A 19,028-nucleotide genomic window follows, 5' to 3' on the forward strand; every position below is an offset into this window, starting at 1 on the left:
CTGTTCTTTATCATGTCACACAACACCACGTTTTTCCAGTATTAAATCATTTATTGTTAGCAAGTTCAGTAGTGGATGTTTCAGCAGACCAACACTAATAACAGCAGACCTGCAGTTTTGTACAATATGCAGATTAAACCTATGGAATTCATGTTTAATCCATAAGTCAATAAAGTATAACAGGCAGTAATAATGCATAAACACCAGCGTACCCCAGCAAGTAAAAAGCTGGGCAACAAAACGTAAACAGACATGGCAGTTTTAGTTGACACCCTACTTTGACAGCACTAGAAACATGTTAATGGAGGAATATCACTCTTGATTGCTGCACCAAGAAGCTGCGTTCTTGAACATACGCAGCCAGGGTGAAGGTGTGAGAGAAGGTCTGAAGTCCCTTGGGGCCCAGGGCCACTGCCAGCTCAGGGTGCAGCGCTCCGGGTGGGGCATCATGGCCAGGTGTCTGCCATCCCTGGAGCAGAGTCCTGCGATACCCTGCGGTGAGCCGTTAGGGTTGAGAGGGTACTCTTCAGTGGGATGACCCTGGTCGTCAAGGTAACGGAGGGGGGCTAGTCCACCAGAAATAATCAGGTCCTGAGCCCGAGAGCTACGGAATTGCACAAGACCTACAGGAAAGAAAAAGGTTAGGGGAAAAATCAATACTAAACACAGGTGCTGATTACAGAGCGTACGGACTCACTGACTTGTTAGGCAACCAGATTAATCTTTGATGTTATGCAAGTTTAAAGAGGGGGGCTCATCATTTCTGTACATTCTGCTAGAAAAATGATAAATAGCTGAGTGATTTATTGACGTGTGCAAAGTTTTAATGGAAATATATAAAGCTAGAACATTTTGGCTATGACCACCTTTTAGTGCATACTTTCCTATATTCATAATTCCATACATTCTGACAAGATCCCAACACCATGGCTGAAAAGCAGGGCCGAACCACGACAGCCTCCAACGAGTTTTGCAGATGCGAAAGATTTTCGGTCCAGCTCTTGTGTAATCTGATATACCTCAGCTTTTTCCCCCACTTCCATTTCCCTCCCTCAAAAACGACTTCTCGTCAGCCAACCTTCCACCGAGACTATTTCTGATGAGGGTTTAGTGAACAGCAGATAGATCAGCTGAAGAGAAACATGTCATCTCTCAGGTCTTATGCCAGGTTTCTGCTTTTCTTTCTCCCCTATTTCTTAAGGACATGAATGTCAGCTACTATCTATTTCCTGCAGATAGCTTTTAAGCCTGCCACATCGTCTTTTGTACTTATACAGTTTCTGCAAAGTTTTTAGAGACAGTGCATCATGAGAAGATATGCCAAGTTTGCCAGCTAATAGTGCCTTGATAATCACCTTGTTGATGCAAAATACTATTTTATGCCTGTTGAAAATTGAACAGTCATAACTAGGGATGGGTATCGTTTAGGTTTTATCCGATACCGGTGCCAAACCGGTACTTTTGAAACGGTGCCGGTGCTTAAACGGTGCTCAAACCGGTGCTTAAAGAATGGAAAACACAAACTTTGCCCAAAAACCTCTCATGTTCAGCTGTTTTTTTTGTAAAAAGATAACAATGTTAGCCTTTTCTGCAGCTACGGGGCATATATGGTATCACTCTTGGCTGGAAGCAGTGCTTAAACAATGGAAAAAACACAAACTTTGTCCAAAAACCTCTCATGTTTAACTGTTTTCCAACTTTTTCTTTGGTCATTTTAGCGTTTTTGGCCAGGGTGAAGGGAGTATCTGCCATCAAACAAGAAGACAGCTGCATGTAGATATGATGTTTGCTAGTTCACCTTACATGCATTAATGTAATAACGTGGTTAGCCTACTCAATGTAAATTACACATGAACAACATTAAGCTACTCACGCAGAGAAGAACGGCTGCTGCTGCCGTCATCATCCTCATCATTTCTGCTACACTGGCAGGGCTAGGGGCCAGGACTCTCCTCTTCGTGTTTTTGGGGGATGTTGCTAACTCCGGGTCCGATAACAGGCAACCCACCCGCAGTAGATGTGCACGGTGTGAGGTCTCGCAGCAAGCTATCAAATACGGCGCATTTCTCGGCTTTTCAAAAAACGCTATGCGTCGCCAGCTGTTTCATCGGATTTGAGGTGTTACCTCCTTTGCACAGTATCACAGTATCAGCTTAAAGCACTTGTTGCAGGCTGCTGAGTTTGCATATTTTGCTGTGAAGTACAGCTAGACTTTTGACCGCTTTGCCTTGGGTGTTTTTAATCTGTAGCTCTGCTCTAAAAGAACGTACGTACCTGGACCCGCCTACTATCCTCGGAAACGTAAAATGATTGGCTAGAATCTAAAGTGTATCACAGCTCAGGAAAAAAAAAAGCACCGAAATAAAGCACCGAAATGTGCGCTGCTTTTCGGTCTGGTTACTACCGTTTATGTCACCGGTACCCATCCCTAGTCATAACATAGTTGCAAGCTGTTGTAAGAATAAATGCTACATATGGATCATTTTAGCCCCTTGATGTTTGGTAGGCAACATGATGATATCTGATCTGATAACATCCTGGGCTTAGGATGCCCTGTGGCCAAGCTTGTTCATGTTTGGTTGATCAACTCCTGATCTATCATCATCTCTGAATATTTGAACTCCATAGGATCCTCTAGTGCAGGGGTGGGGAACTCCAGGCCTCAAGGGCCGGTGTTCTGCAGGTTTTAAATATCACCCTGGGTCAACACACATGAATCAAATGATTAGTTTATTACCAGGCCTCTGGAGAACTTCAAGACATGTTGAGGATGTAATTTAGCCATATAAATCAGCTGTGCTGGATCAAGGACACCTGCTAAAACCTGCAGGACACTGGCCCTTGAGGCCTGGAGTTCCCCCACCCCTACTCTAGTGTCTTCTAAGACAGCGGTCCCCAACCTTTTTTGCGCCACAGACCGGTTTATGTCCAACAATATTTTCACGGACTGGCCTTTAAGGTGTCGCGGATAAATACAACAAAATAAAACCAGCACCGGTACCAACAAAAGAAGATTTATTCATAACACATGGGAAAAGACCCAGGGAAACTGAGTTAATGATAAAAACTATAAGAATCCTGAAAACCATGAATTTTACACCCGAGCCTCAACTCTTGTGGCCCGGTACCAGTCCGCGGCCTGGGGTTTGGGGACCGTTGCTTTATTGTGCATATAATAGAAGTCTTATTTACATGTGGGTCATTCATGACACACAGGAAAAGACCCAGGGAAACCAAGTTAATGATAAAAACAATAAAAAATAATGATAAAGGATTTATGGTTTATTATTTATGGTTTTTAGGATAAAAACCCTGAAAACCACAAATTTCACACCTAAGTCTCAACTCTCAGACCAGTACCGGCCAGGGGGTTGGGGACCGCTGTTCTAAGACACCATTTTCCAATAGAACAGAACTGGTTTGTTGGTACTGTTTTTACTGCTGGTGATTTTAAGTTAAGCGTAAGTTACCACTGTGATTTAGTTTAGTAAGTTGTGACCCACTGTCATGATACTAAGCACGCTCGTTTAAACCTGACTACAAATCCTGCTTAGCAGTAGACCTCTCATGCTGATCTGACTTTACCTTCTCCATGTGCAACCCAGACTCCCAGCGCTGAGCCCTCCATGCCTCTCAGCCAGATGGATGGAGAGTCCTGGATCCCAACGCTGACAAAACGCGACTCAAACCTGCCTGACTTATTGTGACTCAGCACCACTTCAGATTCTGGTGAGAATAAAAAAGCCAAGAAAAAAAAAACAAACATCAGGATTAAAAATTATTCTAAACAATTCTGTTTTAATTCACTACTAAGGTATTGTGTTGCTTTATTTCAATCACATTTTCAAGAAACATTGCAAAGAAATGTCCTCTTACCCACTCCTTCCTCGCTCTCTCCCACCCAGCCCAGCAAGGCGAGCAGCTGACAACCATTACATACGCCCAGACTCACTGTATCCTCACGTTGTCGAAAACGATCAAATTCAGCCTTGGCTTTGGAGTTGTAGGCAACAGTAGCTGCCCAACCTTTATGAAAAAGTAATATTGTTACGCAGGAAAATAATAATATGTACCTCACAGTGGTTTACGTCTGAGTGCATGCGAGTGCATTTACCTTTAGCTGATCCCAGGACGTCTGCATAGCTGAAACCACCAACAAAAACAACTGCTTTGAAAGGGTCCAGGGTTACTGAGCCAGTACACAGGTCCTGCATGGTGACATCCCAAACCTACACACACATTTACATTGCAAAGCTCAATAATGAACACATGCAACACAGTTTCGATTTAGATGAGCAGATATCTGGTTCATAAAGCTGTTGTTAATGACCTCAAAGCCCGCCATGTACAGAGAGACAGACATCTCTCGATCTCCATTACTGCCCTCCTCTCTGACCACAGCAACACGTGCTAAAAGAGCAGAACAGTTTAAAATACAAAAAAAACATAATAAAAAAATCACAGAGTATTAATAAATGATTATATCTGACTAAACCTGATGAATTTAAATGATTAAGAATTTAGTGGTGCTGTCCAACCACTAAATAAATATGGTTTCATTCCATTCAGCACACTGGGAAATGATGTAAAGTGAAAATACATAAGATAAAACAGACTTATAAAGAAAAACAACAATGGATGACAATGCATTACCAGTTAGCGGCTAGCTGTTGCATCAGTTCAGTGTTGCTGCTGGCAGTTTGAAACACTAGCGAACTGAATAAAACGTTTCAAAGGTTTGTTGTTCTTGGAGGACTTCCCCAGTGGGGATACACCCTCTGACAGCATGTACAACTGTTATGCTAAATTATAGTTTATAGACAATTAAATAATCAAAGAGTGTTTGACTTCATAATAAAAACAACCATTAATTCCAATTCTGGAGTACAATAAGTCACTGATACCAGGTTGGCTGATGGTGGGCATTTCAGAGGGGTTAAAGGTCAGTTTAAAGTATGGCTGTGTCCTCTTTGATAGCCCCTCCTCCTCCTGTTTAATATACAGCTCATTGGCTTGGAGACGCTCCAGCTGGAAACTCGTGTCCTCCCACATTGCTCTGAGGTCAGGCAGCAGCTCCCTCAGCACCTCCTTTCCATCTACACGGACCCTGATCTGGAAGACAAGTGCAATGAAAGACAGCGGTCATCCCTTACAAAGACACAAGACCCGAGTCCGTGCCAGGTTTAACATCTCACCATGGCTTCTGGTCCAAAGCCACATGTTCTGCCGATATGAAGGCACTGGACGCCTGCATCGCTGTATCTTTGACACACAGTTTCTAAATCTGACTGAGAAACCTCCAGAACCAAACCCAGCTCCTCGCTGAACAACAGCTCCATGACTGCACGTGGCAAAAGATTGTAAAGACACAGTTATTTTGCATTATGTATGTGTAATTAACTGGTAAGGAAAGGGAAATAACACATTCAGGCTCTAACCTCCAGCTCCTTGTGAAGTCAATTCAACATCAATCCCACGGTTTCCTGCAAACGCCATCTCTAGCAAGCAGGTAAGAAGGCCTCCGTCACTGATGTCATGACCTGCACTCAGCAGGCGATCTGAAAGGACACAAAATAGATTACATGTTGTTGTTCTTATTTTTTTAGGAGCTTTCCAAGCCACTAGGTGGCTCTCTCGTCACAGTGCAGAGCTGTGGCTGTGCAGTAAGAATTTAAAGGAATATTTAAACAAAACTGAAAGGGGGGGGGGGGACAAAAAAAAAAAAAAAAAAACCACACTGAAGAAAACTTTGCTCCCAGTATAATTCGATGCCAACTTTTTCCCCTTTCTGTGGCAGGGAGATGTTTTCCCTGTGCAAACTGACCGTGTATGAGTTTCTGAGTGGTGTTGAAACAGGCTGTCAATAGTTCTGGCTGGTCCAGGTCAGGAGAGCAGTCTCCCAGCTGGCTGTAGCACTGAGCCAGGGCAGAGCCTCCTAGACGATGATGGCCTGGACTGAGAGGAACCCACAACAACACGCCTGCAGACAGAGGACAAAAAGTCAGAGGCAAGCTGTCTGTTACTGAGATCACGATGTGCGCAGCGTGAGTTAGAGAAGCATGAAAATAGAAATAAAAAAACTAAGGAAAATTAACTTATTTTTTATGCCATTAAAACACTGACAGATTTGAGTCTTGGTGTGTGCGTTATACCTTTGCCATCTGGATCCTCGAGATCAGGCGTCACAGTAGCAGTGATGTCAGGGCAAACGGCATATGCTGAAATAACAAGAGCACCTGAAAAAGAAGCAGAGCAAAAGCTAAGTTTAGACAGCTCTCACACACACACACACACACACACACACACACACACACACACACACACACACTCACACACACACACACACAGAGTACCTGGAGCTTTGACCGTCTCTTTTCCAACTCTAGCAGCCATGCTCAGAGAGTCCTTGCCTCCATCGATGGCCACTCCCAGCTGACCCATGACTGCACACATGGCTTGGCAGGCTTCCCACAGGCATGCCCCCTCTCCAGGCAGCTTAGCAGCCCACATCCAGTTACCACTGCACTTCACATCCTGACAAGATTTTAAAAATAATAATAATAATAATAAAATTCCAATAATTACATCATGCTGGGATTAAAAATACACCTTTTTACATTTTTGCATATCTGCGATATATTAATTAAGCTTGTTTGTTTCTGCATATTTACTCACCTTTAGTTCTGTTACCCTTGCAAACACCAGATTGGTCAGAGCCTCACCCACAGCCATGCGAGCCCCTGCTGCAGGACACACCAGCCCTTTAATTGGCTGCTCCCCAATGGCTGTTGCTGCTCCTCCTAGGCTGAAAGGTGATAGAGCAACAACAGCCACATCGGCCAATGGGGTGTGAAGAGGGCCGACACACTGTTGCTGGGCAACCAAGCCAGTCACAGACCGGTCCACCTGATGGAGGGAGAAAGAGACAACAGAGAGAATCAGTGTCTGCACAAGTTATTTCTAAAAACAAGAGACTGTAAGACGGGTATATACACACACCTTGTTGGTCAGGTAGCGTTTGGACGCCACAGCAGGCAAACGTAAAACTCTGTGCAGAGCATCTTTGACAGTCAGCCCAGCAGGAAGACTCAGTGTTTGATGATTCAGGGCCAGTGACTCCATCTTAAACTCCTTCTGCGGCATTTTTCCCAGAACCCACTCCAGCTGCAAGTCCACAGGACAACGCCCGCTGTCTGCCTCATCGCCACTTCCTCCCTCGTCACGGACCAGAACAATCTGAGTGAGAAATCAGTAATTCACTGAGCGTGGATTTACTCAGTGAGACACTTGTGGCATTATGACCTAGCCAACAAGGTGAAATGACCGGTATGATAGATGTGCATTTATCGACTCGAGCCAGTCTAAAACGTGCCTTGCCGTCTCCTGTGATGTTTCCCACAAAGTCAACAGGACACTTCTCCCTTTGACACACCCTCTCCAGGAAGGACCGATCTGATGGCTGCAGCAGGAGGGCATTGCTCTCCTGATACTCAGCCCCCCAAAGCTCCAGCACACTCAGTGTGGGGTCACCTTTCTACAACACAAAGCATAAAAAAAATCCAGACATTTATCTATTTAAAAGAAAATACAAGAAATGTGTTTAAAAACACAAACAGAAAGCTGTGTTCATGTGGTGATTACCTTGAATCTACTGCAGTATATCACAGCTCCTGCTGGCTCACTGAGCTCCTTGAGCACATTACCTAAAAAAAAGAAATGAGAGTATAGGTTCAATACCTTGGTTTTTCTCTCTTTCTTTATATAACCTCTTAAAGAAGCCACATTTTCCTCACCATTTCCTCCTGCCCCCTGATCATGTATACTGCAGATTGGATTTCCGCCACTTCTTTCCAGGCATGCCCTGATAGCACGGTTCATCTTTTGCTCCATCTCAGCATCTCCCCTCTGGACAGCACCCAGATCCCTGTCGCTGGAGTTGTCCCCCTGAACCTACAAGTTTACATGTACTTAAATACTGAAAAACATTCACGTCACGCGAGGCCATTGATTAATTGTAGTGTCCATACTTGAACAGAAGAGGCTGCTCCTCCTCCTACACCGATCCTGTACACCGGCCCTCCGATCTTCACCACCTCCATTCCTGATGGACAGCAGAGCAGCAGAGAGTCTCTGATCAATGTGTGTAAATATAGCCTCTGAATTGATTAATGTCATTTCACACAGTGTGTTAAAGCATCACCAGGCTCTGGCACTTCTTTCTTCACGTGTAGATCTTCGATAGAACCGAGACCACCACTGAACATGATCGGTTTAATCCACTCCCGTCGCTCCCCATTAGCCAGCCGCATGCCGAAGGAACGAGCAAAGCCTAAAGGAAGGTTATGTGTTAAAGAAGTGCCAAAATAATTCGATAGTCATTCATAAATTTGTACAGTTATGTTAGAAAACAGGTTACAGATTTAAAGATGCAATGTTTTTGGGAAGCAGTCTGAGGAAAAGAGACAAAATGAATTTTCTGCAACAACAGAGATAGTATTGGATTTGCGTTCTTGTTTAAACTTATGTGTTTAGTGTGTACGGTCGTCCTACCTGAGAGGACAGGTTCTCCAAACTTGTTGCCGTAGTCCGACGCTCCATCGCTGGCCTCAATGGCCACCTGCAGAGGAGGGGCAAAGGTGGAGGGATACTCCCATCCCTCTCCTTTACACTCCCATGGGAGATCATATCCTACAGATGGAAAGACATGTTGACTCAAGGTCAGTTTCTGTGCAGCACAGTCCAACCATGTTTTATGATACCTTATTAACAAAAATGCATCTATTTTACGTTTGGCATGTTGTGCCTCAGGGTTTCATTATTAGACCATTATCCATTTTCTGTACAGATGCCAAGTGTGTGGCAAATCATTCAAGACTTTCAGATTCTTTTTAACTGTTATCCAGATGACATCTAGGTTTATCTAAATGCATGTGGTCAAATTCTTCAATTTTACCTTTAAAAGAGAAAATTATTATACTTTAATGAAACCACCTTTTTACTTTCCTCAACTGGCAACTCACTGATCAACATCAACTTCTAACCAAAACCATTTTAGCAGCCTCACATGGTGCCAAAATGACTCATCGATAAAAACTATATTTAGGTATTTAAAACTTCTGTGAAGTGAAGACTTATTATAATATATCACAACTCTAATATGTGGATTTTAATTTGTTGTCCTGTAGGTTTTAAAGCAGCGGTCCTCCATCCCCGGGCCGGTCCATGAGTCGTTTGGTACCGGGGCGCGAGAGTTGATGCTCGGGTGTGAAATTTATGATTTTCAGGGTTTTTATCGTCAACTCTGTTTCCTTGGGTCTTTTCCCGTGTTGTAGTTGTGCGTCTTATTTTGAAAGAAATATTTACATGTTACCATAGCAACCAGAGAGCATTAAGGGGGAGAGAGGAGGACGTTACTCTCAATGTTGTTGCTGCATTTCAGGAGGACGCTGCTACTAAAGTTAGACAGTGAATTCGTGTTTAGTATTTACAAAACACCACAGTTTTTGTCTTAGTTGTATCATTTTATTTTTATTTTATTTATCTGTGACACCTTAAAGGCCGGTCCGTGAAAATATTGTCTGACATTAAACCGGTCCATGGCGCAACAAAGGTTGGGGACAGCTGTTTTAAAGCTTGCCCTTAAATAGTAGATAAGATAACCTTTATTAGTCCCACACGTGGGAAATTTGTTAGATGCATAGAGTCTTGGACCTGGTATGTGCAGGTTCCCGAAGCAGTATCCTGCAGTGCCAGCAATGACGTGGCCTCCTCGTCCGGCACTCTGGACATCTCTGATACGACCACCAGTCCCTGTTGTTGCTCCGCTGAACGGTGATACACCTAAAATGTCCATCCAGCTCACGATTAATCTCAGGTAAAAACAGAAACTTGCATTTTAAATAAGTACAAAACTTTTTGCGCCCTAACCAGTCGGGAAGTTGTGCGTCTCTGCTGTGAAGATGACATGTCTTAGTGAGCGCCGAGTCTCATACGGGCTCGCTTGGGATGGGTCTTTTGGGTAAATGAACTCAAGCTCCATGCCTTTGATGCCACTGAACACACACAGAAAATTTACAGTGAGCCAAAATAGACAGACACGCTCACGAGTGTGCTCGCCCCTGCTGTCGCCACTACTACCTGCTGTTGTCGCAGAACTTGATGACGTTGTTCTGGTTGCTGTGCCGCTGCGTGTCCATTATGAGGCTGAAAAGAGTCTCCTTCTGCTCCTTCCCGTCGATCACCATCCGCCCCCGGAAGAACCAGTGACGACTGTGCTCACTGGGAAGGACAAAGAAAGCCTTGCAGCGTATAAATACCAAAAACACACAACACACAGAGCAGTCCCGCCAATCTGTTCACTGCGGACGACCCCACCTATTGGACTGGGCCAGGTCAAAACATTCCACACTGGTGGGGTTCCTTTCAATCCTCTGGAACATCGATGTGTAGTAGTCCAGATCCCAGGAGTCAAAGGCCAAGCCTGCACCAACCACAAAAGTGCATACATAAAGTTTCTCAATACTGAAAAAACAACCACATGGCATCACCAGATCTTTTAAAGAGCACTGAGTAGTTTCCATCCATTTACTATCGATTCAAAACGTGCTCTTCTAAAAAGGTGCACAGCGCTTCGGTCAGCATTTCTTCCCCTGAATTGTTCTCTATATATAAACTTGGAAAAATATCATCTAACCCTCGGGCGAAACAAAAATCAATCGACACACTCCCATGCATTCAAACATGCTTCAAAACACAAGAAAGCCGACAACTCTGAGATGGCTTTGGCTCGTTTACATATAAATTTGATCACTTCCACTGCACTTAAACTTAAGCAGTACTTAGCATGAACACATTACAATTAGTATTCCAAGGATCCACACTGCATAACAAACTTGTGTCCCATCTATTAAACACCAAAACACTGAGTGTAAAATTGATTTCACAAGGATTCAAAGCAGAACAAATTCCACATATACCTCTTTTTAATTATCTCCTCAATTCACCAGCCGAGCATGGCGGCGCCTACAAAGTACGTGCACTGAAATGATTCTCATTTCTTTGAGCTGCTTGTGAATGTTAATGAAGCTGAGCGAATAAGCAGAGCATGAACATAAGAACGCACGCCACGTTCTGTCGCTGTGGCTGGTGTCAGCCTGAAACCTGTTCACATTATTAGGAGGAAATAATCACTCAGCGTGCAGACACATGAAATGTTTTACAGTTCTGGGTCATTACACAGAAAATCGCCGTTACGCACAGATGACAGAACTGACTTGTTCGTATGGCTGCAAAAAGTATTTTTACTGTGGGCTGTAACTGCAATCTTAATCATTTTGGCAAGTCAGAAATCATCACATATTTATTGAGCTTGTTTTTGCAGGAGATTTCCTTGAACTTTAAATATTATTTAAAGGAAAAATTAGGGAGTTTGAAGAGGACACAGGGTCGTCTGGTCAAACAATTGCAACTGGCTGTTTCTGTCAGCCTACAGCTTTCACCGCAGTGTGACTGCAGCTCCAGGTCGGCGAATAGAAGATCATGTTACAACGGGCTCATAAACCCGAAGGAGAGACACCGAGTGCGAGATACTGGAGCGCTTTAGCTTCAAAGCTAAAATGGGAATTTTAAAATTGACTAACAGAGAGTGAATAAAGATGCAAGACATCTCTTCTTGGAAACAGTTAAAAGATGTGCAGCTGCATTTTGGACAGACTGCAATGGATTTTAAAGATGGTTCGTTAAGAGCGGTAAATAGCAATAATTTAAGTAAGAAAATATTAAAACCAAGAACGACTTAGAAATGACACACCTTAACTTAGCAATGATCCTTAAATAAAATCAGCATCACTAGGGAAACAAAAATGATTTTAAAGTGTGATTAACCGCTGCATCCAACTTTTTCTAGGAAAATAACTTAACTGCTTTTATTATCTTATACAGTAATGTCTCAAGCCACTTCTAATTTATTTGCATGTTAATGTTAATATAGTATTTAAGACAAAAATAGAGTCGGTACGGTTATAAAACCGATGACAAGATGATCTCACAGTGTTCAGTGATGCTGAGGTCAGGGCTCCGGGAAGGCCCGTCCATGACTGACAGTGTTTTCTGCTTTTACTCCATTTCAGATACCATTCACCTTTTTTTTTTAGGTCTGCCAATAAGTCATTTGTTCTCCAGTTTACTCAATTTTTTTAAGGACAAACTACACACCATGCTGAGATACGCCAAATTTTTAGTTAATAGCTCATTAAGAATCACCTCATGGGTACAAAAATACCATTTTATGCCTGTAAAACTGGGATTTTATGACATACTGCCTGTAACTAAGCACTTAAAGATAAAAAATAAAATAATATGTTGTAAGTTTTTTGCCATGTGTGGACTAAGCACTGGTTCAGTCCCTTGTTTTCTGTGTGTTACAAACCTTAACAAACAAACTAACTAACAAAGAAAATGGTCAGGTACAAGGACTAAAAACCTTTAGTCAACCAGAAACAAACAAAACAAAAATCTTGGCTTCAAATATCACTCAGATCAGTTTATTCAGTCCTTCAATCGACTGAGCCTTTATCTCTTTAGGGTTTTACATTAGACACACACGTGCACGTGCAAGATAATCAGCAGCATCACTGCCGTCCTGTGACTTCAACCAGCTAAGTAATAATGTCATGCATCATGTGACGTTATTAGCAGTGTACTCACAGACCACTGTAAGACTGAGAAGCAGCATAAAGGAAGAGCAGACAAAGAGAAGAGAGAGGCAGGTCACAGTTCATTAAATGCAATAAAAGACTGATTGAGGAAAGTAAAAGCAGAGATTAAAAGAGGATGAAGCTCAATAATGCTCCATTAATTAAGAGAGCCCCAGTAAGGAAACTCTATTAAAGTGTAAAAAAATATAAAATGAATAAATTCTCACCCAGCTCATCGTTAGCGCTCTCCAAGGCTGAGCGACCCTTCCCCAGGATGTCCACGTCGAACACCGCCTGAGGTTCTGTTTCCACAGTGAAGGAGGTGATGGGGTGTTGATAGATGCACTCCGTCATGCTGTCATACAGACACTCAATCAGCTTCTTTACATCTCCACTGATTTCACTCACACTCTGCTCGGTCTTGGGCTGAAGCAGAGACAGTTCACATTAGACCCAGAAAGTAAAGTCGCGAAAAAAAAAGAAAAGTATATATATATGCGTAGATTTTTCTGTGTGTGTGTGTGTTCGCACCTTGATGAGAAACCTGCGCGACAGCTCAACTCGGGTGACATTAGTGAGACCGGCACTCTGGCAGATGGACACAGCGTTAGTGGACCAGGCAGTGGAGAAGTTCAACCTGAAAATATAACATAAAAGACTTTTTTATAATGTAGACTTTCTCTCATATGAACGATTTAAAAGAATTATTTTAATTAAAACTGTACCATATGTTTCCCTATTTACTTTTAAGTCAGGCTCGCCTACAGTCTGCTCAGCACTTTTAAAGATTTCCATATTACTTACCCTTAGTCACAGTGAACACCTGCCTAACATTGTTCAGTACAGACGGTATTTATTTTAATGTATGCTACAGGAAGTCACAAACGTCTTGGCCAGAACCCTCACGGCCTGGCTTGTTTGCAGTTTACCAGTTTGACTTCTTTGTTTCCTGTATTTCATAACCTTAAGTTCTCATTTCACTAACTGGAATCTTATTCATACAGAATGACAATGTCTAAGGCAGGAGGGAAAAAAAAGAAAGAAAAAAAGTTGGGGTATATGTGGTCAAAGAATAGAGTACAAATAGAAATGCACAATGTATCGCCAACTGCCAAGAAAACAAACATACAGCACCTGGAACACAAACATTTGAAAATGCACAGGTACAGATTTGTATCTTTCTTCCAGCTCGTAATCGCGACCTGCTGCCTAGGACTGCAATATCTGAACCATTTTAGTTAGAGAGGTGCTGTGGATCTCAAAAAAGAACAAGGACTAGCAATCCCAGCTGCAATCCAAAAACAGTGGAGGTGGATGTCGGATCCTCGCTGGTAAAGCAGCTGATTGCTACCTAGCCAGGACCTCATCAAGTCAGGATTCACAGGGAAAGGCCAGGGCTAGCTGCTTGGCAGTGACTGAACTTTCGAAATAAGAGCAGGGATTGCCTGGTAAAGCAACTGCAGATGGCATCTGTGTGTTTTGTGCTAAGCAAAAAGACTGAGATGCAAATGAATTATCTCTAAAAACCAGGCAGCAGTACCTGGGCCCGATCTCCACCAGTTTCTCCCCACTGCCCTCTGTGAGGTTTGGTTTCTCAGACAGCGGCTCTGCGTGCAGAGGATGACGAAACAACCAGAGTAGAACCCCCTTCTGCTCATCGCTGAGACTCTCGCAGCCTGCAGGAGAAAAATCACAGCAGGACAAAACATTATAAACAGATGTAAATGTGACATTTTAAGTGGTAGACTAGTAAGAAACCTTTAAGGTGAATTCAGTGACTTTAATCCTCATTCTACCCACATCCATAATAATTAGCATCTTCAAGGCCTGTTACACACTCACCTGTCAGTTCCACATTGTAGCACAGCTCGGTCGTGACTAACAGATGTGGGTAGAGCTTTGCTGCCCTTTGTAAGGCCCGACTTTTCAGAGCTTCATTACTGTAGAACCTCACGACAGCCATGACTGATGAAGAGATACACAAATCCAGTTTAAAGGCAGAGGGTAGTGCATTAGTCAAATCAATTGTAGAGGGTCAAAGAAGGTGAATTTTAGGCATCATTTGTCAATAGAATTGATTTAGCCTATTACTAACTGCATTTTCTGAAGTAACGAGTCATTAAATCAGAGTCCAAAGTATGAAATTGATGACCAATATTAAGTGTGCCGACCCTAGTCTCCAGATCGATTCAGGTCAAGACAAACCAATAATGAGATAGCAGGCCACTCGTAATACTGCAAAAAGCCTACAACCCATTCCAACACCTCCGTAAGACCTCAGAGAGGCTGTGAAAGCCATCTATCAGTATAGCAGAGTAATCTATGTTTAGATATGGCAGTTTTCAACAGCTTTAAGAGCTTTAAATATTTTGATTACAAACCATTACGCTATAGCAGGATTGGGCTACACGTCATTCTGAACCCAAACAGGAAAAAGAACTGGAGTCCTGCAACATGCTATGGGCCACACAGCGCCCGGATTTCATCATCATGGAGTCAGCGATTTAATGAAGGGATAAAAGAAAGAGGAGGGAGGCTGAATCTGCACATTTTGTACCAAGGACCTCGAAGGCACACAGAACAGAAAGGATGTTACAAGATAAATTCTCACTCCGACTTAGGCTTTTTCTTAAAGGTCTTTTTTTTTGGATTTTCAGCAAGATTACACAAACTACAGAGGTGAATTTCATGAAATTTGCTACAAAGGTGGAACAGGAGCTAAGAGGAAGAACGCTGGTACAGATCACTTTATTTTGATTTGAAATTCTAAGAATTTACATTAGCAGAAAACGCACTGAAATCTAATTTTCATTTACTGTACATTAAGTTCAAAACAAATAACAACTATTAATACTGCACGATCTCAATTTATTTGTAGTTTTTAAAAGTTTTCAGTCCACTGTACGTTTGATTCAAAAGGAGAAAAAGGTTGCAAATCGTCACAGAAAGCCAACGATATCAGCATGTTGAACATACAACCCAGGGACCACAACAAAGTTTGAAAGTTGTATTCAAGTCATTAACTATTCCAATTTTTAATTACAAAAAAAAGTTAATCCGTTTTTGGTAAAACATCTGGAAAATGTCTAGATCCAGACTCAAGTTGTTTGAATTATAAACATGTATAACACTTTTGCAAGGTTAGAAAACCAACATGTGAAGGTTTTCTTTGATCTGTACTCTACATGTATTGACATATGTGCAGAGAATAAGTTTTTTTCCTCCACATAAGAAATTCCGGGCTCCCCTAAAGAAAAATGAGCAGTACCCTAGCACTCATTAAAAATATTCTAATTAAAAAAATAATTCATGTCATCAGATTTTCAAGAGATAAGAGATGTTTGTCATTAACACTTATGATTTCATGGTTTCAAAAGTATTTATTCATTTCCTTATATATATTTGCTGTGGCTCAGGTGAACATTCTATTAAACTTCCTTAATTTTACACTTAATAAAACCTACATTACAATAATAAATGCAGAACTATGTCCAATATAAAATCACACACACAATCCTGATCCTGACAAATGGCCCACTGATTGCAGGTCACACACTGCACGGTCAGGAGTTTTCTGTTAGTGTTTAACACGCTACAAACTGCAACCCCCTTCAACATAAACACACACACACACACACCTCTGTGTCAACTGACTGAAACACAACAACGACACATTATAAGGGATACAACTTCTTAATAAGTGACTCGTGTCTAAAAAGAGCTGGGGGAGTTTTCCATGTTTCCTGTGTGGAAGCTAAGCGGCTAAAAGGCAGCAGAGTTAGCAGAAAGCACATTAGCTAACTTACGTGCAGCAGCAGTTACGCTGTCTGGGATCAAACCTGGTCTCTGCTGGAGTCCCGGAGTGACTTCTGCTCCTGCAGGACAGACTGAAAGCGGCTGGGTTAGCTGCGGTCTGCACACTGACTGACTGAATGGATGGAAGGATGGCTGGACCTCTGCACCCACGTGTGAGCCACTCAAACTGCAAGACGCATGCGCAAGTGGGTGTCGTAGCAAAGAGTGATTTACAGTATTTGCTCAGTGATGATCCCCAGTATTTAAACTGTGGTAAATTACTTTTTGGCTTATAATCTGTCAATTTTATCCCATATTTCAGCCATATTTCTTATGAATGATATCAACTACTTTTGAGCAACAGTGAACTTTCCTGTCACAAGTTAGAAGCTGGAATCTGTTTGTTTTTGTTTTGTTTTGGCAAAGTGATTTCTATTTATCCTTAATTTATTCTGTGAAAGTCTCATTGCCATTAAAAATGCCTTTTTCAATCGAGTTCTGGCCAAACAGGACCAGAAATTGCACAACAGTCCTATAAAGATATTTTAAGTGGGCAAAAAGGACAAAAGGAGGATAATGCTTTCAAAACAGGTTATTTCTTTATTTTATATAAATCCTCTTTGTAAATCCTGTTGATGGCAGTCTGTTTATCATTATCAGCAAACATACTAGAAGTTTCAGCGATGTCAGTGAATTTTGGGAGGCTTTGAACTTTTAATGTGAAAACTGCCAACAGGGAAGCAACTTGTAAATTATTTTGTACTTTTCCTTTTAAAATTTCTAAAACACATGAAAAGAATCTTTTTATTTAAAATGATTCAGAACAAGCTGAAATTAATAGAAGGGGGGGGGGGCATGTCATTTAGATCTTCATGCTGGAAAACTTTGGGGGTTTACTTCGACTATTAATCTTAGTATTTCTAACATCCTGTCCCGGTGATCCTGAAGAATTGTATACAGCTCAAGGGAGCCAATTACTGTTTTCCTTATTTCTTCTCATATAAACTCGCCCTGCACATCTTTCCTGCCTCGGGTCTTTGTGGCAAAAATTCAACAAGGTGCTGAAAAAGTTCCTCAGAGATCTCAGTCCACAGTAAGCTAGTAAACATCACACAGCTGCTGCAGATCTGGTGACTGTGGAGGCCATCTGAGTACAGAGGACTCACTCTCATGTTCATTTAAATTTTGTGACACCACAAACTAGCCTGCTGGAAGCAGCCATCAGAAGATAGGTACAATACTCAGGTCAGCTGTGGCCTTAAAATAATGCTCATTTGGTACTAAGGGGCCCAAAGTGTGCCAAGAAAGTATTGCCCACATCATTACAACACAATCACAAGCCTGATACAAGGCAGGGTAGATCCATGTTTTCATGTTCTTTATGCCAAATTCTGACGCTACCATTCAAATATATGTGCAAATAAACCCTGTAAGCAAAAAGCTGCTGTGGGTGCAGGTAATATAGTCATCTCAGGGACACAATTCATGTTGTGAGTAAAGAAATAGCCCCCAACTGCTGTTTAAACTTGATGTACCAGGTACAGCCAATCAGAAAAGAGTTGGCTCTAACTAAAGGTGACATTAAAGAGAGAGGATAGGATACACTGGGTTTGCACCCAGGAGCAGAATAAGGTAAATAACTACTATTTTGAACTGTGAGTAATACAGTGCTGCTCTGGTGCAGTCCAAAAACAGAAATATGGAGTTGTAAATTCGCATAATAGGCTCACTCTCTCAAGCTATAAAAAACAAAGCAATTGAAGACATTTTCTTAGTTGTGTAAAACGTTTTGAAAATTGGAAAATATATGCAGGAGGTTGCAGACATTTTAATGCAAGTGTTGAAGGAAAAGAACAAAAATACTCCCACACACACACACATAAAAAGTCAAGAGTTGCAGTCTTAGATATATTTAATAAATTAAAGCCAAGGTACAAAAAAAACCAAGTACATTTCATACCTCCCTCCCCTCCACCTACAAGTCGTTCTTTAAACTGTGACAAACATTGTTCATTTCCTCGCCTCAGAGTAAGAGCGAAACACCGACAGAGGATCGGCGTTCGACGTCACAGTTCATATCAGACTGAAGCAGAACAGCTCACTCCAAAGCCGATTCATGCCTCGGATCTCACTCCACAAATCGCATCTCTACCCTACCTCGCCCCCACCCACCCCCTCCCCACAAAAACACATACATGCTACATGTCTGCAGGCACCGCGGATAAGACAGAAGGATTAGACTGAGATAAAGTTTTATCAGAGACCACAAAGTACATTTCAAATGCTGAGTGTTATTAGGTGTCAGCTGGTCCTGCTGATTCACTAGACAGTGTATTTTACAGCCCTCGCATCACTTCACCAATAATGTCTCAGGCATATTAGATGAGCACAGAATGTCGGTTTCAAAAAAACTTTCTCAGCGGTCTTGCAATTTGTTACTGAACTCTCTAATCCTTCTCGGTCCTCTCCAAGGCAGTGACCCAGGTGGGTAAAAGGATTCTGGGTAGCTTGTTTGCAAGCAGTTCGTTAAGAGCAGTA

At 42.1% G+C, this 19,028-nt stretch overlaps 1 protein-coding gene across 1 annotated transcript; it reads right to left on the reverse strand.

The window, feature by feature from the left end:
* Positions 1-30: 30 nt before the first annotated feature.
* pfas (phosphoribosylformylglycinamidine synthase) lies at positions 31-16,730 on the reverse strand. Its single transcript, XM_026159048.1, has 28 exons — positions 16,502-16,730; positions 14,538-14,660; positions 14,236-14,371; positions 13,227-13,332; positions 12,923-13,121; positions 10,375-10,480; positions 10,138-10,278; positions 9,928-10,052; positions 9,712-9,840; positions 8,551-8,688; positions 8,201-8,329; positions 8,028-8,101; positions 7,794-7,950; positions 7,642-7,703; positions 7,373-7,534; positions 7,000-7,236; positions 6,676-6,906; positions 6,354-6,534; positions 6,153-6,236; positions 5,825-5,980; positions 5,439-5,558; positions 5,196-5,341; positions 4,905-5,112; positions 4,331-4,410; positions 4,115-4,229; positions 3,877-4,026; positions 3,586-3,726; positions 31-623 (listed from the first exon to the last, which is right to left on the reverse strand). Exons 2-28 carry the CDS (start codon positions 14,656-14,658, stop codon positions 313-315), a joined length of 3,945 nt encoding a protein of 1,314 aa, XP_026014833.1. The 5' UTR covers positions 14,659-14,660; positions 16,502-16,730; the 3' UTR covers positions 31-312.
* Between the last annotated feature and the right edge of the window lie 2,298 nt (positions 16,731-19,028).

This window comes from Astatotilapia calliptera, chromosome 23 (assembly GCF_900246225.1).
Source record: "Astatotilapia calliptera chromosome 23, fAstCal1.2, whole genome shotgun sequence".
NCBI lineage: Eukaryota > Metazoa > Chordata > Actinopteri > Cichliformes > Cichlidae > Astatotilapia > Astatotilapia calliptera.